Here is a 21,358-nt window from a genome sequence, read left to right on the forward strand (position 1 = left end):
TACGTTTATTTATAAGGCGCCACAAAGTGTCCGCAGCACCGTACATAGCAAACAAAAAACAAATTACAAGGTAACGTACAGGGTGTGTTGATAAAATACAGCAATTAGAACCAAAACACAAAATGCACCGTGCTCATGTCTAAACATATAGTTATTTTTGTTTAAATAGTGCTCTGCAAACTTCTGAAAATATATAATATTATAACTGAATTATATATTTGCTAAGTATAATGATACTCTAGTATGGATGAGACAACTACGGCCACAGAGGAGATGTTTTCAAACCAATAATAGCAGCTCCTGTTCCTATAAAACTTAATGTGTTCATCGGTACTTGAGATGCCACCAGGTCTTATGTTCTCAAGTGTTGCTGCTAATCTCATACATTTTGGGATTGCAGGTGTAATTTAAGGTAGAATACAATGGACCAGGTGAAGAAATGGAAAAGCAGCAGGTGTTCTGAGCACAGATAATATTGTGCAGGGAGAAACTAGGAAATCACAGACAGACAGATGGTACATCTTTGGAATCTTATGTTGATGGTTAGACTAAGCAAATAACAGATAATGGAGTACACAGCTGATGGTCAACTTATCCACAAGCAAAACTGACTTAAAGCACACGGACAGGGACCAGTGTGTCGTTAGTGCAAGCACTAAGTACAGTATAATCAGCAAGGAGGAAGCCAATTTATTAGAAAGCCCCACCAATCACAGGAAAACAGGCAATTACCTGTAATAATACATTTATATCATACAAATATTTAATAAATAATTAATAGTACTATCACAAACAGGTGAAGTGCTGCACATAGGTAGCTAGGAAATTTAAAATTTGACTATATTTATTATGGCTGCTATTTTTCCTTTGAACACACGACACACCAAAAACAAAGTAGATTAACAAAAGCTTTCTTTAACATACCTGTTAGCAGCAAATTTTTGTGATATGTATCCTCCTGGAATCTGCGTTACAATGTATCCCCAAAAGAATGAGCCATGTATCATACCAACTGTTTCAGGATCCCAGGTAAATTGTGCTTGCTGTAAATAGAGTTTATAATATATTATTAGTTACAATCTAGCCCAAACTACTGATTAAAAGGCAAGGCACTATTACACTATAATGGAGAGTGTGGAGTATAAAGGTACAGAATAAGTATACTTTAAAATGCTGCAGTAGAAGGTGACCCCTGCTGCCTAATTATTCTATGGTTGTCGGAATAACAGTATCTAAATCCAGGATCACAGCTGTCGATCCCTCCTGACAGCCGTGACCCTGGCCCATTTGCGTTTGATCGACAGCTGAACGTCAGGCGGGATTCAATGTCCGGAGAAAGACTGAGTGTAACCGCTCCAACAAATCATTGTGTGGAGCAGATCTTGTATGCTGTAATCACCTGCGGTTGTGCTAATCACCTCTTGCGGTAAGTTGTATTTTATCCAGTGTATTCCTGGAAGGATTTTTAAAGAATTAGGGGCAGATTTATTACGCTTGGAGAAGAGATAAACTGGAGATAAAGCAGAGAAAAGTTAAAAGGAGATAAAGCACCAGCCAATCAGCTGTCTTTGAAAAAGACAGTTGGGAGTTGATTGGCTGGTGCTTTATCTCAATTTACATTTTCTCCGCTTTATCTCCAGTTTATCTCTTCTCCAAGCTTAATAAATCTGCCCCTAAATCTTTTATCAAGGCCCTGCTCCGTTTAGAATCACGTTGGATCTTTAGACTGGGCACTGAGGGCCTTATTCTAGTTCACTCTTTCTGACAAAATCCTTCTAAAGCTACCCATACACGGTCCGTTTAACGGATCCGTTTGGGACTTAAACAGCACACATCGGATCGGATCGCATCCCTAGTGCATGCAGTGTGCATGCACTGCGATCCGATAAGATGTGTATCGAGTACAAAAAGTATGTGCAGCACATACTCTTTGTACCGTACTATGTGATGCGCGGGAGCGCGCATCGCATAGTACAGAACGGATGCCGGCGAACGGCTCCGTGTATGGACACGTGTCTCTTCCACTGCACCTAGCTGGTTTACACGTGTTGTTCCTGAAGCTTACTTTGAACTATTCTCATTCACCTAAAACGCTCCTTGATAAAGGTCCATCTTCTCTAGGACCGAAACGTCTGAGTTTTGGTGAAATTGGAAATATACTTGAAAAACATTGTTGCAAATAAAACAATTTATTTTTTATCAAGAAGCACTTTCTTTGATAAGGTGGCGAGTGCCTGCGTCTCTATATGAGAACCGTAGCTATACATTGGAGTACAGATTTATTTCTGGACCCCTTCGCATGCACCCCACAGCTGGTCCACTACCCCTAGTGTGAGTGCGGTCTGTCTTTGGAATATATATATATATATATATATATATATATATATATATATATATTCACACTCACCCTTCTGTACACTGAATATAACCGGCACTCCAGGTATAAAGATCCAAAGTAATTTTATTAAGGCATGAGAGAAACGTACACACATGGCCCAACAGCCATTTCAACTGCACACAACAGAATTCCTCAGGGCAATACTGCTATGAAGCTCCCCCGGTTTTTACCTGTTTGGCTGCTTGTAAGGGGCCGGTATGCTCTAGCCAGCTACAGTAGTTGCAGAGCTTGGTGTCAGCTCATCTTTACTTTATGTGGAAGAGCTACCTTAAAACCACAAGTTTTCAGTACAGCATTACCCCAGTCACAGGCAGTCCTGACACAGGTCCAGAGACATTCACACCTTCTTTTCCCATCTGGCTCCCAAACAGGGACCCTTTTGCTGGATGTTACTACATGGCAAAGAGTCCTGGAAAAGGTGAGGCGATCCACCAACAGTGGCAGCAGGACACTACCCGCACATAGGCGAATCTAGGGGGTGGTCCCGGGGTGCACAGGACCACCCATTAGCCCATATTTTGTAGCTGAGGGATGGGGATTTCCAACAAGCCCAGCCCCGTGTCTCTTGCCCACTGGGAACCAGAGATACGGCCAGGCAAAGCTGGAACGTTTTCCCTATAGGATAACATGGGACCCGCTAATTCTGATCCCCACCCAGTTCAACGACTGCCAGTTCTCCCTTCGGCATCACTGAAGCTCGAGGTTGATCTCAGTCAAAACCAAATCGCTGGGCCTTTAATCTGATACCAGGCTGGATCCATATGGGTTAATTGTTTCCAGGGATATTGAGGTTAAACCGTTTTTTTTTTTTCATTTCTTAAATGTAATTTCATGACTGTTTATGTTCTTTGAGGGCAGATTTCTCTGGAACCAAACAGCCCAGTTTCACGGGACCAAAATCATTCTAAGCACACTCAAAAGTTCTTCAATATGGTATTACTCATGTAAATGCTTCATGTAAATGGGTCAGTTGGTTCCGAAGATATAGCTGGTTGGTTAAAGGGGGGTAGGGAGAGGGGAGTGGTGGTCTCTCCCCCTCACACCAGAAAATGCCTGGGAATGTCCCTGCATGATCCTGGGACCATATTCCCGGGTAAATCCCTGCATTTTCTGTTGTGAAAGGGGTATTATTTCAAACAGCCGTGACCTGCAGTGCTCTGAATACAGCCGGGCAGCCCCCTGCTCTCTGCCCAGCTGTCAATGACTGTCACCTCAGCCTGCCCCCCCTTTAATCATGTGGTGCCGGCGCCCGGCTTGCTCCCCCGACGTCACGCACAACAACAGCGCGCACAATATTTCAAATGTCCACTCGGCTAGAGGGGACACCAGGAGGGGAGTGGGAGCGCTCTGCTCCTCTCCCCATAGAAGCAGCTGCACCGCTCTCCATCTCTCCCTGCAGCAGCAGCAAAGGCTCATATAAAAATTTACAGTAAGTGGCACTTTTGGGGGCATTGCTTAAGGGACGCTACAAGTGATGGTATGTGGGGGCATTATGCATAATGTGTCGCTTAATGTGTAAGGGGCATTACAGTGTGTAAGAACTATGGTGTGTGGCATCATGTGTAATGGGTACTGTGGTGTGCGGCATCATGTGTAATGGGTACTATGGTGTGCGGCATCATGTGTAATGGGTACTATGGTGCCATCAAGCAAGAACCCCCTACCAATGAGCATGTAGGTAAGCAGCACTTATGTGGCAAATATGTAATGGGCATTACGGTTTGTTATATAGTATGTAATGGGCATCATGATGTGTGGCACAATGTGTAATGGGCATTATGGTGTGTGGCCTTATGTGTAATTGGCATTACGGCGTGTGGCTTTATGTGTAATGGGTATTACGGAGTTTGCTAAAATGTGTAATGGGCATTACTGTGTATGGTCTAAAGTGTAATACCACACCCCTTTTTGTGATACCATGCCTCCTTCCCATGAGACCACGCCCCCTTTTTGCCGCGCAGCTACGCCACGCAAAAGTTCCCCCGCTATTATGTCTAGATCTGGGACCACCCATTACCATAATTCTAGATTCGCTTATGTACCCTCAGCACTGCGACTTGGTGAGACTGATTTCCACAGGTAATATTACTGATTCCTGTGTATGTAGCTTAGTGGTCAGGGAAGGCTGTAGAGTGTGTTTACTTATGGCTATGTGTCTGTAGAAAAGATTTAGTCAAGCCTGCAAAGTTTATCCACAAAGTAGAATCACTAGTTTTTGAAAGATGTTTACCGAGCTGGCTACAGACTAGCAAATTCTAACACAGGTGGTAGGGAATGGGAGGTGTTGCAGAAGCTGACACCATCAGATGCCATAGAAGCATATTTGTGCAGCTTTGAATGCACTGCTACTAGGCTAATATGGCCAGAGAAGCAGTGGGCTGTAAGATTAGTTAGTATCTTACAGGGGAAGAGGACCTATGTGATTGGATCCTCACTTGAATAAATCTATCTCACGAGGGTTGGGGTGACAGGCTTTAACAAAGGTCAGACATTTCATGACTGGCAACTGAACTACTATAAGACTCCATGGGCGAAATGTAATAGGGTGTGATTTTTTAGACATGTGCGATTTTTAGTCACATTTCAATTCGCATCCAGATGTTTTCCCATTATAAAGTATACAACTCGCAAATGTAATAGGGTGCGATTTTTGGTAAATGTTACCAAAAATCGCAAAAAAAATAGACCAGGTTCTGACAGGCGAATTTGACAGAACCATGCACAGATCATTGAGATCTGTGCATGGTTCTGTTAATAAAAATGTGTAAAAGTGTTTTTATAAAAAAAAAACGGCGTGGGGTCCCCCCTCCTAAGCATAACCAGCCCCGGGCTCATTGAGCCGGACCTGGTTCCAAAAATACGGGGGGACAAAAAGCATAGGGGTCCCCCGTATTTCTGAAACCAGCCCCGGACTCTTGGACCGGTCCTGGTTCCAAAAATACGGGGGACAAAAAATCTGGGGGTCCCCCGTATTTTGAAACCAGCACCGGGCTCCAACAGCCCGCGGTGTCATGCCACAGCCGGGGGACACTTTTTATACAAGGTCCCCCGGCCAAAACATGAGCACCGTGGCTGGTCAGCCTTGGACGGGGTACCTGGAGGAGTGGGGACCCCCCCAATAAAGGGGTCCCCCCCCCAGGCTTCACCCGTCCAGGGCTGAAGCCCGGGGCTGTCACCGGCGTCCGTGGCCAGTGGACGCCGGCCTGATAGGGTTAAATCCATCATACATATCATTACATTGCTTTTTACCGGCGAACTACAAGTGCCAGCAGACCTCCCCCGCATGCTGGGACTTGGAGAACCACAAGTCCCAGCATGCGGGGCATTAATGGGCCCGCTGGGACTTGTAGTCCACCTGTAAAAAGAATGTTTATAAAAAACACACACAGAGAGAAGTACAAGTTTATTACACACACACACCTCACTTTTACACCAGCGTTACTTACCATTCCTGGATCCAGCGCTGGTCTGGCTGCTTCACAGCCGGCTCCCCCCGAACTGACAGGCAGCGGGGAGAACCGGCTTTCTCCGTTGCTTCTAACAGCTTCTGTAGCGCTGTCCGAGTGCTACAGAGGCTGAGAGCGTGATTGGCTGAGCTACAGTATGCGTCTCCATTGAGACGCATAGCTCAGTCCTGATTGGCTGAGCTATGCGTCTCCATGGAGACGCATACTGTAGCTCAGCCAATCACGCTCTCAGCCTCTGTAGCACTCAGACAGTGCTACAGAAGCTGTTAGAAGCAACGGAGAAAGCCGGTTCTCCCCGCTGCCTGTCAGTGCGGGGGGAGCCGGCTGTAAAGCAGCCAGACCAGCGCTGGATCCAGGAATGGTAAGTAACGCTGGTGTAAAAGTGAGGTGTGTGTGTGTAATAAACTTGTACTTCTCTCTGTGTGTGTTTTTTATAAACATTCTTTTTACAGGTGGACTACAAGTCCCAGCGGGCCCATTAATGCCCCGCATGCTGGGACTTGTGGTTCTCCAAGTCCCAGCATGCGGGGGAGGTCTGCTGGCACTTGTAGTTCGCCGGTAAAAAGCAATGTAATGATATGTATGATGGATTTAACCCTATCAGGCCGGCGTCCACTGGCCACGGACGCCGGTGACAGCCCCGGGCTTCAGCCCTGGACGGGTGAAGCCTGGGGGGGGACCCCTTTATTGGGGGGGGTCCCCACTCCTCCAGGTACCCCGTCCAAGGCTGACCAGCCACGGTGCTCATGTTTTGGCCGGGGGACTTTGTATAAAAAGTGTCCCCCGGCTGTGGCATGACACCGCGGGCTGTTGGAGCCCGGTGCTGGTTTCAAAATACGGGGAACCCACAGATTTTTTGTCCCCCGTATTTTTGGAACCAGGACCGGTCCAAGAGTCCGGGGCTGGTTTCAGAAATACGGGGGACCCCTATGCTTTTTGTCCCCCCGTATTTTTGGAACCAGGTCCGGCTCAATGAGCCCGGGGCTGGTTATGCTTAGGAGGGGGGACCCCACGCCGGTTTTTTTTTAACTTTTTTTTTTTTGCACAAAATCGCATTTATGAAAATGCACACATTTTCATGACTGAAAATGCTCACATTTTCATGACTAAAAATCGCGGCAAATCGCGGCAAATCGCATTTTTTGCCGCTAATTCGCATCTCATTACATATGCGAATTCGCGGCAAAAAACGCGATTTTTAAAGGTGCGATTTCTGGCGAGTTTGGAACTCGTCCAAAAATCGCACCCTATTACATTTCACCCCATGTTTCCATCTAGTCAGATTAAGTAGATCTAGGTTACAACCGGACATCAAAAACATCCTCAGGGTATTGTGGAATTTGATGCCTTAGACTTTGCTATATAGATGTTAGATTGGGTTGTACAGCAGTAGCCTCTTCAAGCTGGCCCCAAACATTTGCGAATGCCCCCCTCATACTGTAGTTACATTTAGGATTGTGGCAGTTGGTATGCTAATACCAGCATCCTCAGTGATGTCAGAATTCTGTCACTGGACATCTGGCTCTGGTCATGATGCCAATGTAGTTATTGTGACTGCCAGCATCCTGCCCAGCAGTCTCTAGACACAAAGTACACCATGATCTTTCATTACCTTGCTTGTGAACAGGTATCCCCTATTCCCCTCTCCTCTCCTTGGAGTTTATTCTGCAAAATTCACAAAATTTACAGCTTTGCTGTAAACCTGCACGACCCCCTCACACGCTGATTTCTACAGCGCTCGCAAATCTAAGACTCCTCTCTGGTGTCCTAGATCTGCGGGTCCTTGTACAGGAAGCAGATGCCCCACGCTCCCACGGCACTGGGGCCTGCTGCCCCAGGCCCGGCACTTGCACTGCTGTGTGTGAGCGGCCAGCGAATAATCAATGCGGCTGCACATAAATATTTATGCGCATGCACAGTCGCTAAACATCGATTCCCTGTGCGAACATGTGCAAACTAGAATAACCTCCCTTGTGTATGTCCCTGCAGGTTTGTCAGTCTGCCCATGTGGGGGGTGCATTTTTACAATGCCCGTCATGTGTTGCAGGTGGGAGGAGAAGGGAGGGATAAAGGAGAGCATCCATTGGTTGTGCTGCCCACTTCTCATCCCGCAGTTGTTAAAACTCCAGCGGCTGTACTGATGGCCACCGGAGTCAGTACAGGGGGCGGGGGTGAAACTGTGCATAATGCCCACAAGGGGGCCTTGTTTTGCAATTTCAGTGCTGGGGAGTGAGACTTGGTTGTGGGTGTGATGTCCACCAAGGGTGCCACACATATTATTACTTCTGCAGCTGTAGTGATAGCTGCCGAAGTCATTACAGATGGGGTGGGGGTGAAACTGCGCCTAATGAAATTTCAGCATGGGGGGCACCGGGTTGTGAGTGTGATGCCCACCAAGGTTGCCAATTCAGTGCAGCTGCCAGAGTTTTAAAAGGTGCTGCACCCCCGGCGGTCATCATACCTGCAGCCAGGTCTCTTCCCTCGTGCTGAGTGTTCTAATGCAGGGCCCTTGGCAGGCATTTGTCATGGTTTACCCCTGCCCCCCTCCCTTGTACTGACTCCGGTGGCTGTAGTGATATACTGAATTGTAAAAGCTGCAGGATCCGAGGCGTGCATCACACCCAGTGGATGCTCTCCCTCACCCCCCCCCCCCCCCCAGACAAGCAGCTTCCTTAACTCCTCACCTAAAAAACATGGGGGGATGGCATTTAAAAAAAATCTTCCACCTAGGGATAGTTTTTTTCGGTGGAAGGTGGTTTTAGCATTTAATGGTACTATTTTGATGTTTGTCACCATTGAAGGGAAATTATTTGATGGGTGACTGTTTCTTTCGTTTATCAGAGCTTCCCTGGCCCTGTCTCTGTGAATTGGTCTGCTTCAGAGGTGACTGCTCTGATCCCTCCTCTCCAAGCTATTGCCACTAGGCAACCGGACACATACTGTGTCCGGTCTTACTGGCTAGCTCTTAATGGCTATCACTGACAATGATAACCAATCAGAGTACTGTCCCCAATGGGCTGCCCGGCTTCCCCTATGCTACCAGGCTCCCTCCACCTTCTATGTGCGCCCGCCACCCGGCTTCCCATACCTGGCTCTCTGGTCCCCTTGCCGCATTCCCTGCACGGCTCTCTGCACGCAGCCACACCCCCTCGCCCAGCTCGGCTCCCTCCGCCTGCTCCCGGCTCCCTCCCTCCTGGGAACTGCATGTTTATCACATGCAAACCTTGGCACATCAAGTACCAAATAATGTGTGAACCCCCCGGGGCGCTGTCAATATGATTAGGTCCGACTTGTCCAAAGGCCCCTACTGCAGGTTTGCAGTAGGGGCCTTTACCCCTACTGCAAACCTGCAGGGATGCTTTTTCCAGTGTTCATAACTTCCCAGCAGCTCTGACAGACTTAACTCCTCCTCCTTCCTGAGGAGGAGGAGTGTATAATAAAACCATGTGTTTCTCTGTATATTTTATACTAACAGAAATCTGACATATTCATAGCCAGCTTGTCATACATCATATCAAGCTCATCATATCCAGCTCGTCATACATCACATCCAGCTCATCCTACATTATGTCGAGCTCATCATACGTAATATCCAGCTCATCAGTCATCATATGTAGCTCGCACCACATCATATCCAGCTTGTCATTCGTCATATCCAGCTCATCATATGTCATATCCAGCTTGTCACACATCATAACCAAATTGTCATATCCAGCTTGTCATATATCATATCCAGCTCTTCATATATCATATCCAGCTCGTCATAAGTCATATTCATGGAGCTGTAATTTTGATTTGAACAGCCCCTCATATTCATGCCAGGCTCAATAAGGAATGTTCTCATTTAGCATTGTTTCTCTTTAGAAAATAAATGCTACAAGCCATGTGCAAAATGCATATGCATTTCAGAAATTGGAGTAATGACTAGCACAAAAATTATTTGTAATGTACGATACCCATAAAATCATGAATACCAATTCAAGATCCTTAATGTTCTGGAATGTAGGTATAATATATAACATTTAACATAATATTTAACAGGAAAAATCTTTACCAATAATACTCAGCTCTCAGATATCACTATCAGGTCATGTTCTTTAATCATGCAAAGGTAAGGTCATCTATTTTGCTGGGTCAGTAATTATATCACCTGCTTTCACAGACAGAAATCCTCAAGGAATGAGCTGGTGGGAAAACTTTACTGTTGAGGCTGAGAATATAGATAAATAATACTACAAAATTTTGTGTATGGCTACCAGCTGCTGCAACTGTCCATCGGCAGCCCTCTTTACATCTGGCTATTCAGGATAACGGCCTTCCAATCCTACCCACAAGCTTAATATTTACAATTGCAGGTTAACCATACCTACCAACATGACCATGAAGGACACATTGCTCTGCTCCTGCACTTCCCTCTTAACTTATAACTGCCATCACCGGTGTTGAAACACCTTTCATAGCAATTTACCTGTTCAACACAGATTAGGGTAATCATATAATAAGAGGAAAGTCCAGGAGTAGAGCATTGTGTCCTCCTGGAGAGGGTCATGTTGGGAGGTATGGGTTAACAACCACGGTTATTTACATACCTGTGGAAATCCTCTGAACGGAGTGCATTATGGAGAGTTGACTAATTATATGAGGTACTGTACCTCAGTCATTTGTATTCGCCAATATCCGCAGCAGATGTTTTCTAGACATATTTTATCTCTTATTCTGATATTTTTTATTTCTGATTTGATACATTGTATATATTATGTGATTCAAATGTGATTACATTGATTTAATTGTGCAATTAGTGCAATATAAATACATATTTTGATTTAATCTTACTTGTTGTCTAAAATGTTACTATACAGTATATATTGTGGAACACCTGTATTATCATTCACCTACAAGCGCAGCTTTCATATATTGTCTTTCCAGCTTCTCAACTTGCAACGCGCAATAAATTACACCCAAAGCTGCTGCAGATGAGTTAGTGATTTAAACACGATTGCTACAACCATTACTATTTTATAGAATGATTATGGATTGATTGTCCTGTTTTTACAATTTTATAGAATTTAATTGGTTTAAAAGCCTCCAGCACCTCAAGTTCACTTTTTTTGTGCTCAAGATAATGCTTTCCGCAGTTAATTGCAATTTCCATGCAGCCAGTCGTGGGAATCATTCGCGGGTAGAATGAGAGCACCACATCTGTACATTCGGAACTTCCTCATCTTTGTGGCCACCGCTATGCCAGTTACGTTAGCCGTTATTCTGAAAGCAATTGCTGAGGTCTAGCCACCTGCCTCCGACAACTAAAGGTACTTTCACACCACCCTCCCTCCTGTGTCCACAACACCCTCCTGTGTCCACGCCACCTTCCTGTGTCCACGCCACCAGCTATTACCTTTAGTAAAGCCACGAGCCCGAAGCATGGTGTGCAAAGCGAGCCCATGAGGGGTACGTAAGTTCTGTAGTGTAAATGGTGGCGGCAAATATAAGGAACTACCGTACAATCTGTATACACATTACAGCAGTCTCTACTTACTGTATAAAGTTCTTTGTATTGCAGATTTGCAGTTGGTAGACATTGCATTCAACATGAAATATGAAATTGGTTGGTTTTAAACCAACTTTACTAACAATTGACAGTCTTTAGAAGACTTGCAGTATATGACTCATAGGCACAAAAACACCTTCATTGATTACCTACATGGCACAGTCTATATAATGACACTTTTCAGTCGCTATTGACAACTTCTCCACTTTATCGCTATTGAAAGTTTGATACATCTCCTCCATATAGGACCTTATTCTGGTTGACTCGCAAGGCTGCGTATTTCGTGAAGCTACCAGACATGCACCACCCGCACGGCCGCCTCCCCCCCCCCCCCCCTTTTGCACACCGCATAACCCTGCACAGTGGCAAATGGATGTTTTACATGAACATCCATTCCCAGCCTTGGGTGCAGGGGAGAAATTATTTGATGAGATGTCTCAGAACTGCAGGCGCCCTCTACGACACACCCACGTCATTGAGGAATTACAATGGGAGCACCCAGCGTTCCCGTGTGCGAATCCTCTGGCCCGCCACCCCACGCCCCACCCAACCACACTGACGTGTACAAGCACCCGGAAAATAATCTATTTGCCGTGGCTTCTTGCAAGCAACAGCTGAATATGCGCATAAATGACTATGAGCATGCACAGTCTCAAAAATCAGTCCCCCATGCGAATGCGTGGGGGAGCGATTAAATTAGAATCACCCCCATAGTTTCATTAGCAGCATATGTATTTAAAGCACTCAGTGCATACCATGAGTTTTCTTACCTCCATAACCAGTTTATTCCCTTTGTACACTGTGTTATTGTTCACCATACTGACGATAGCCACACCAAGGTTGCATCTGATGCCAAAGGAAATACAGAACCCCAGTCCACTCATGATAGCAATGATGTAACGACGGGGCAACCCAAAGCATGTGCAATCTACTACAGGCTGGTGTTTCTCCGTTACTGTCACAGCCCGTCCTTCCTCTGTCAGCTCGATCGTTTCCCCAGCTGGCTGTCGTTTTTCCAATATCCTGCAATCATGTAGAAGAACCAGTCAAACTTATTGGCTATAATTTAATTTAAAAACATAATCAAATGAAACATATTACATACCTCCCATCACATCTGTTATGTAACTTGGGTAAAATAAATTACTCTTATGCATCACACGTCTCATAGATTTTGAATTTCAGGAGGGAATTAATTATTGTCCAGCTTTAAGAATAAAGGGACAGATTTAAGAACAAGTGATATTCCTGTTATCACTATTTATGATTGTGAAATGGTCCTCCAGCCAATCAGCTCCTTTAATTTTTCTAATCACATGACAGCTAGTAGCTGATTGGCTACTGCACCGTTTTACATAATAATGAGTGATAATCAGCATATCACTTGTTGTTAAATGTGCCTCAAAGTATCAGGCTGTCTTTCTGCAATTTTTGCACCTAATGGTGATAGGAAGGAATAATTGGTGAAAAATGTCACATTGCATTGGAGTATGTCATAAATCAATTGTCCTGGTTGGGAAAATCACTACACCACCTAACACAAAAATACAACTTGAGGGCGGTTTCACACACTCCGGCTTTCGCTGGGCGGCGAAACTCTGCACGGCCAAGAAGCCGAGCTGTACACAGTAGTTAACAGTGGACAGGATTGTGTCCATTAACACAGGGGGTGAGGATGAGAGATTCAGAAAGTGAGAGATTTGGTAAGAAATCTCCAGTTTTTTTAAAGTGGCAATCATTGACACAGCAAAATCACACTGGTTTGGCTGTGTAAATGATTGCCACTTTAAAAAAACTGGAGATTTCTTACCAAATCTCTCACTTTCTGAATCTCTCATCCTATTACATTTCACCCAGGATGTTCACAGCCCGGCCGCCGGGTTGCAGCCGGATGTCACCACTGGAAAGGGTGGCTGCCGGGCTGTGGCCATCCCGACCATTGTAAACTTCTGTGTATGGTACACCTTCTTGGCCGTGTGTGGGGTTTCGCCACCTGACATCAGCCGCAGTGTGTGAAACTACCCTAAGTGAGTTTAATATATAAAACCTTATGTATTGGACAATATACAGAGACAAAGAAGATATATCTAGTAATAGATTTTACATAGATATATCACTGTTGCTTTTCTCAAAAGTGATCAGAATTACATATCCAAAACAAATAAATATCCACTGGTGTATAGAAAGTAATTATAGCATGGTATAAAATACAATTATACACCACAAGAAACCAGCGGCCAGTGAGAAACTCCTGTCAGTAACAGAAGCCAGTGAGCAGCTTCTGACGTAACAGAGGCCAGAGAGGAGCTCCTGACAGTAACAGAGGCCAGTGAGGAGCTCCTGGTAGTAACAGAGGCCAGTGAGGAGCTCCTGACAGTAACAGAGGCCAGCAAGGAGCTCCTGACAGTAACAGAGGCCAGTGAGGAGCTCCTGACAGTAACAGAAGCCAGCGATGAGCTCCTGACAGTAACAGAAGCCAGCGAGGAGCTACTGACAGTAACAGAGGCCAGCAAGGAGCTCATGACAGTAACAGAAGCCAGCAAGGCGCTCCTGGCAGTAACAGAGGCCAGCAAGGAGCTCCTGACAGTAACAGAGGCCAGCAAGGAGCTCCTGACAGTAACAGAGGCCAGTGAGGAGCTCCCAACAGTAACAGAGGCCAGCGAGGAGCTCCTGACAGTAACAGAAGCCAGCGAGGAGCTCCTGACAGTAACTGAGGCCAGTGAGGAGCTCCTGACAGTAACAGAGGCCAGCAAGGAGCTCCTGACAGTAACAGAGGCCAGCGAGGAGCTTCTGACAATAACAGTGGTCAGCGAGGAGCTCCTGACAGTAACAGTGGCCAGTGAGGAGCTCCTGACAGTAACAGTGGCCAGCGAGGAGCTCATGACAGTAACAGTGGCCAGTGAGGAGCTCCTGACAGTAACAGTGGCCAGCGAGGAGCTCCTGACAGTAACAGAGGGTCGGTTTTGCCTGGTAAATATTTGCTGTTTTAAAAATATGAAGAACACTTGCATACATTTCTGAATGGTATGCATTTGATGGGTAGACACTAATTAGGTCAACACGCAATAGGTCAGCAACTATTGGTCGACACCTTAAAAAGGTTGACATAGCTTAGATCAACATGGACAAAAGGTCAACATGAAAAAGGTCGACATGACTTCACGTTTTTCCTGAACAGGATTTTTTTTCATACTTAACTATCCATGTGGACATAGAGGGTGAATATAATAGTGTGCTGAGTATAGCAAGGCACCGTGCCCGAAGCATGACGAGTGTTACACTGATTCCATGTCGACACAGACACCCAAAAATTTGTGTAAAACCCATGTTGACCTTTTCCATGTCAACCTTTTCTATGTTGACATATTGCTTGTGTCTCTCTTTTAATCGGTCAACCCATGGCCTGTCAACCTATTGAGTGTCAACCTAGGCCAGGGATGGTCGCATGCACGTGGAGCTCCGTCTCCCCATCCATGGAGCTCCACCATTCCCGGCTTCAGGAGCAGCTAGTGGCAGAGGGGGGACAAGGACAGGCAGATGAGGCGGCCAGGCAGTGGAGGCTGGGGAGGAGTGTGCGCCGCCGGAGCACGGAGGAGGCTGAGCGCCGAGCGCCGTGGATGCTGGAAGGCACCCGGCCGTGGATAGCAGTGCGCCACAGCCACCATCAGCCACGGGGACACCCAGGATGCCAGAGAGGCATCTGGCCAGGGAAGCAGTGCGCTGCAGCCCCCAGCAACACCATCGGCCAGGGGGGGGACAACAAGGACACCAGAGAGGCACCTGACCAAGGAAGGTGTGCGCTGCAGCCCCCGGCAACACCATTGGCCTAGGGGACACCCCGGGAAGGCAGATTACCTCCACTTCCCTTCCCTATGGACACAGAGGGCCGGGCATAAGGCACAAGCACAAGCAGACCAGCAGACTTGGTGAGAAGGGCCCCAGCTCACTCGGCGACCCATGCCTAGGTGCTGTGTGTTCTGTGTGCGGTAACTGTACTGTCCCTGCTTATATTGTCACCACCGGGCTGCTGCAATGACCAATGGTGCCGTTGATGGCTGCCTAGGCCCTGCGCAGCTCGGCGGGCATGTGCCCCCTGCATGTAATGTCTTAATGTAATGTATGTAATGTCCCCCCCCCCTTCATTCCTGCTTGATGCTGCACTGTAATCCGCAAAACAATCCTAGTGTGCAGAGGGAGCAGCACAGGTAAGCAGCGGCACACGACACCAGGACACGCCCTAACGCGTTTCGTCAGGAGACTTCTTCAGAGGGCGAAGTCTCCTGACGAAACGCGTTAGACGTGTCCTGGTGACGTGTGCCGCTGCTTACCTGTGCTGCTCCCTCCGGCGTCTGTTCCTGACCGTGGTTCCGACACGCTGCACTGCAGCGGGAGATCGCGTGCCCACTACAGTGCTCCGGCGGTAGGAGTATTGCCAGGCTTTTACGATACGTATCATGTGGTAACCAGTCCACTGCTGTTTCACTTTTGGTACGAGTCCCATCTTATGTCTCGTTATTGTGCAATATTGGCCTAATAAACTGTACCGTATTACACTATGGAGCGCTCCTCCTCTATTCTTTTTTGAACAGATCTTCCCATTCCCAACGAGTCCTGGGATTCACTTGGAAGGAGCTGCAGTCCCGAATTTGGACTTTGTTGTATTTTGTCCATTAAGTGCTGCCTTTTGGACATCTGACTGGTTTTACAAGTATCCCTTTTAGCGCTATTGATTCACAGACTTTCTCTTTGTCATATATATATATATATATATATATATATATATATATATATATATATACATTTATACTTTGTAGAAATGCCTGGCACTCTCCTTAATCATGCAAATATACATTTATATATACATTTATATATATAGATAGATAGATAGATAGATAGATACAGTAGATAGATAGATAGATAGATAGATAGATAGAGAGATAGATACTAGCTAAGCCTGCTCAAAGCAAAAGCTTTGAAAGCTAGTCTGTTACCTTGTGATTGCCTCTGTGTTTTTGTATGTGTGATTGTCTCTGTGTTTCTGTGGGGATTATTCTGGTCCATTCGCACAGAGACCAATGGATGGTGTATGCGCATATGTAGGGTCATTTCTGCACATTTGCATAACCCGGGTGCGTGCGGCCACGGCGAACAGACAGTTTGCCGGGTGCACGCACCCAAGGCTGCGGCCAGAGGGCATGGGGCGGCCGTAGATAGTTGCGCTCATGGGAACACTCATAATTTCATGGGTGTTTCCATCAATGTATAAGAGCATATACAAAGAGACATAGAAGATGTATCTGGTAATAAAGTTACAATAGGTCATTTACATTTTGCCACTGATGCAGGGTATTACATACAATTATGTAGCACAAATTAACATGTCAGTAATGCTTAATGATGGCTGAGAAACCAGCCATAATCGCTGGCATGCTGGTAAAACCAGCAGATTGGAGACTTTGCTTGTAATGATCTGGGAGCAGGCATCATAGCTAGTCTGCCATCGAGGGGCCATACAGTATACGATTTTCAGCTCAAAACAGCATATATGAGCAATTTTCAGGTGAAAATCGGCTAGTATGTATGGGCCTCAAGTGCTGGGACTGGTGAGTGTCTGAATAATTCTCGCAGCTCCCACTATATCAGCAGACTTATACCAAACATTGCTACAATCATGTCTGACCTGTCCCAATATGGATACATACTTCAGAGGCTACAACATTTAAAGGGGATGTTCCAGCTTAAGTAGTGTACACACGGTGCAATGTACTTTCTATTCAGTCCGATTCAATCCGATCAGTGCGTTGCAGGGCTTTGCCTATTCTTTATAGGCAAAGCCCTGCGATCTAGCAGGAAAGACAGTGCAAGAACTGTCTTTCCCTGTGGGCATAGGCGAATCTAGAATTATGGCAATGGATGGTCCCAAATCCAAATTTATAAGTAGGGTGGACCTTTGCGCAGCGAAGCCGCACTGCGATAAGGGGGTGTGGCCTCATGGGACGGAGGCATGGCATTACAAAATGGGGCGTGGTATTACACTTTAGACCACACACAGTAATGCCCATTACACATTTTAGCCAACTCCATAATACCCATTACACATAAATTAACATGCCGTAATGCCAATTACACATAAGGCCACACACCATAATGCCCATTACATACTATATAAGCAAAACGTTATGCCCATTACATATTTGACACATAAGTGCCGCTTACATACGTGCTCATTGCTAGGGGGTTCTTGCTCTATGCCAAGGGGGCTTCATGCTCGATGCCAAGGGGGCTTCATGCTCGATTCCATGGGGGAATACATGTTTGTTGCCAAGAAGGAGTGATATTGCTCATTGCCAAGGTGGGGAGGGTTAGCTTGATGCCAAGGGGGGGAGGGAATTGCTAATTGCCAAGAGGGGAGGGAATTGCTTGTTGCCAAGGGGGATGTCATACTTTTGCACCTAATTTAAAGAAATGACAGCCGGGCAGAGAGAGCTGTGTGCTGCCCGGCTGTTTAGTCTAAGGAATTGCTTGTTGCCGGGGGGGGGGGATGTTACACGCCGCTAGACTCACCTAATTGAAATAAATGACAGCCGGGCAGAGAGAGCGATGTGCGCTGCCCGGCTGTAGTCTCTGCAGGAGCATCAATATTTTTAGTTCTTGCGCTGGGGTCCAGCAGCCTATCAGGCCAATCAGGCTTTCAATACCACCAATGCCGCTCCTGATTGGCTGCCGGCAGTCCAAAGGGAAAACTGAAAATATCAACGAGCAATTCCTTAGACCAGTGGTTCACAAACTGTGTGCCGTGGCTCCCTGGGGTGCTTCAGGACACTTGCAGGGGTGCCCTGGGTTGGTGGTCCAGGACCAATTTAAATTATCAATGGGTAATTATTTATGAGCAAAACCAGTGCTGGAGGCTGCCAATCATAAAATGTGTACAAACAGAAGCAAATCCTGCCCTTTAGCACATAACTGACCCTAAGAATCAAATATAAACCCAATCTCATATTTTTTTTTTTGGCCTAGGGGTGCCGCGAAAAAATTCTGATACTCTAGGGTGCCGTGATTCAGAAAAGATTGGGAACCCCTGCCTTAGACTAAACAGCCGGGCAACACACAGCTCTCTCTGCCCGGCTGTCATTTCTTTCAATTTTAAGCGGCTGGTGGTCTAATGGGTGGTCCGGTGCACCCCCGAACCACCCCTTGAATTCGCCTATGCCTGTGGGTGATGGTGACGCGTGGACCACGCATAGCTGTCACCCGGGGCTATACACACAGTGCGATAAGTGATCCATTTCTAATCTTTTTGTTTTACGTTAAAGTTCTTAAAGTTTCATATAAAGTTACACATAAAAAATATTATATCTTCCGGCTCCCGTGACATGCAAAAATAGAAAAAACATGCATTCCATAAATAGTTCACGTCAGCCGGGACCTGCGTTAGTGTGCACTGAGCGGAAGCAGAAGTGATGTGCGCTACACCAGCCGGAAGCAGGGGACGCGGCGTGCGTTCTGAGGACCGGAAGTGGGGCGCCATCACATACCACATTCCGCTCCTCTATTTGGTATAGCGCACACAGGTAAATAACTTTATATTTATACTGAATTATATATGTCTGCCAATATTTTATTACAATGTTCAATATGAAATGAAAAACTAAAATCTTTTCATTATTTATGCGTTCATGATATGGATTAATTGGGTAATTGATCAACTAATTATGTCAAGTGTAATTTCCTGTTTGTGGGTATATAAACCTATACCTGAGAGAGGGTGCTGCACCTTTGATAAAGTCGTCTGGCACGACGAAACATGTCAGGAAGCACCAGCACCAGGGCCGCTGCAAGGTATCTCAGCACCCTAGGCAAACCATCAGCCTACCCCCCCCCCCCCCCCACCCCCCATATTCCCACATACACTCACAAATACTCACTCACTATTACCCTTAGTCCCAGGGATATTAATTACTTTTAATATAAATGCACATATGAATGCACATGGTGTTCGGTTTATATAATAGTTTCTAAATTAAATATATTTGACACCGCATTTATGTTTTTACTTGTAAAAGGTTTGTTATACGACAAAAAAAAAATACATATTTGACTTAACAGGAAACACATAACAGCAATCTAACCACTTATGATGTAAGTAATCAGAGTGGAGCCAGGGCTAGGGATAACAGTATTCTAGTAACCTAGTGATCAGGTTACAGAAGTATAGCAGCCAGCCCCTGCCGGGAAGGGGGCAGGGGCTGGCTGCTAGTGCTAGTAACTTGTGCTGGCTGCTTGTGCTTTTAATTTTGAAGTACAGGTATTAATATTAATTAATAAAATATATTTTTTATTCTGGAAGATAATAACAACTCACAGGTTCAGTCCTCAATATAGACAGGTCTACTGTTTGAAGACACCAGGTACATCATTTAGTTTGTCTTTGGATTTTCCAAATGGCAGCAATGATTCCTGACATGAAGGAGTCTTGAGCAGCAGACCAACAAAAGGTAACCAGTGCCAAATGTTGTTCACTGCTCATGGGCATATGTGGCTTTAAAATAGATGACAAGATTTCAAGATAGGTATAGCTGGAAGCCAAGCAGGAGGCAGCAGGCCCTGTGTAGGAGAGGACTATCCCATCCCATCAGTCGTGACCCGGGCAATGGAATGGCAGGAAGGAGGCGTGCCATCATAGGATGTGACTAAAAGTACTCAACAGCACAGAGGGCCAGCAGCACGATTAGGCTCAACAATGCGGACAAAAATATGTGTCCTCCTCCCCCTGCTTGCGGTCCTACTGGTTAAGCCATGTATTAGCAACAGCCTGTGTGTCGGTAGCGCATGAACCCAGTCACCAGCAGTGTACTTGCACTCTCGCATGGCTCACTAATCATTCCTGTCCTTGCCACCCTGCCTCCTCCTCTAGTCACGACCTACTGCTCGCGCCTCCTCTTTGCCCCGGCTCCCGTGAAACTGTAATACAAGGTACAGTACCTGCCAATCACGCAGTAACACCACCTCCACGGGGGGAGGAATACGGACGCCGTGCTGCTCTGGGGGGAGATGCGGCCATCGCGCTAATCCAGGGGGAGGGTGGGATACGGTCACTGTGCTGCTCCAGGGGAGGGTGGGTTAGGGGTGTGATGCGGCCGGAGCGCTGACATGGGGGGGAAATAAATACGGCAGCCGTGCTCCTGGGGGGGAAGGGGGTTAAGTGACCACAGCTCACCTCCATCCGGGGGTCTCTGCTCCCAACTACCGCCCCCCCCAGTGGCCGGCGCCCTAGGCAAATGCCTAACCCTGCCTAGTGGTGGTGCCGGCCCTGACCAGCACTTTTTGAATTATTTCCATTTGGACTTCTAAAGGTTGTATGGGACATTCCACCTATCACTAGCTGCCTCAGCTCACTCCCTGGCTGCAGTCTGCAGCACTTTTTGCACTTTGCATCACAAAGCACTTTATTGGGACTCCACCACCTGCCTAACTTTAGATACAAATACAGCAACATCGTGAGGATGCCTCTTTCCAACAACTGAGGACTGCAATTTCCCTCCAGTGGTCTTTCCTGCAAGGTTTATGGGCCTTAATTGTGACATTTTCTGCTGCTAAAAAAGGACATCCAGTGGACAAGTGAGTCATTAAAAGCAAAAAAAAAGCTGTGAAAGTGGAAACTCCATTTGAATAAGTATACAACCTTTATTCTATTTGAATTTGGATTATTCAAACAGTACACTTGCTATTATCTATTGATCTTATAAATGGCATGTTTTTATTGTGATTATCATACTCATTGTTATTCTATAATAAATATAATATTGTAATACCCAATTCATCCCAAGTTTGTTTTAGCACTCCACCAATCTTGTTTGTGTAATGTCAATCTTATGTATTTGGCCACACCTAGTGTTGCCATGGGAGTTAGGGTGCTGTTTCCTGTTACTGCTGTTCTTGTTTAAC

The 21,358-nt window shown here is 46.1% G+C and overlaps 1 protein-coding gene across 1 annotated transcript in view; it reads right to left on the reverse strand.

Annotated features, from left to right (window-relative positions):
- SLC17A7 (solute carrier family 17 member 7) overlaps positions 1-21,358 on the reverse strand; it is a 164,844-nt gene that overhangs the window by 90,926 nt on the left and 52,560 nt on the right. The window contains exons 2-3 of the mRNA XM_083162706.1: positions 12,184-12,436; positions 925-1,043 (exon numbers count right to left, since the gene is read on the reverse strand). Of these exons, the coding sequence (XP_083018832.1) occupies positions 925-1,043; positions 12,184-12,436 (372 nt within the window). The remainder of the gene's footprint in view (positions 1-924; positions 1,044-12,183; positions 12,437-21,358) is intronic.

Source organism: Crinia signifera, chromosome 19, assembly GCF_055691185.1.
Source record: "Crinia signifera chromosome 19, ASM5569118v1, whole genome shotgun sequence".
Lineage (NCBI taxonomy): Eukaryota > Metazoa > Chordata > Amphibia > Anura > Myobatrachidae > Crinia > Crinia signifera.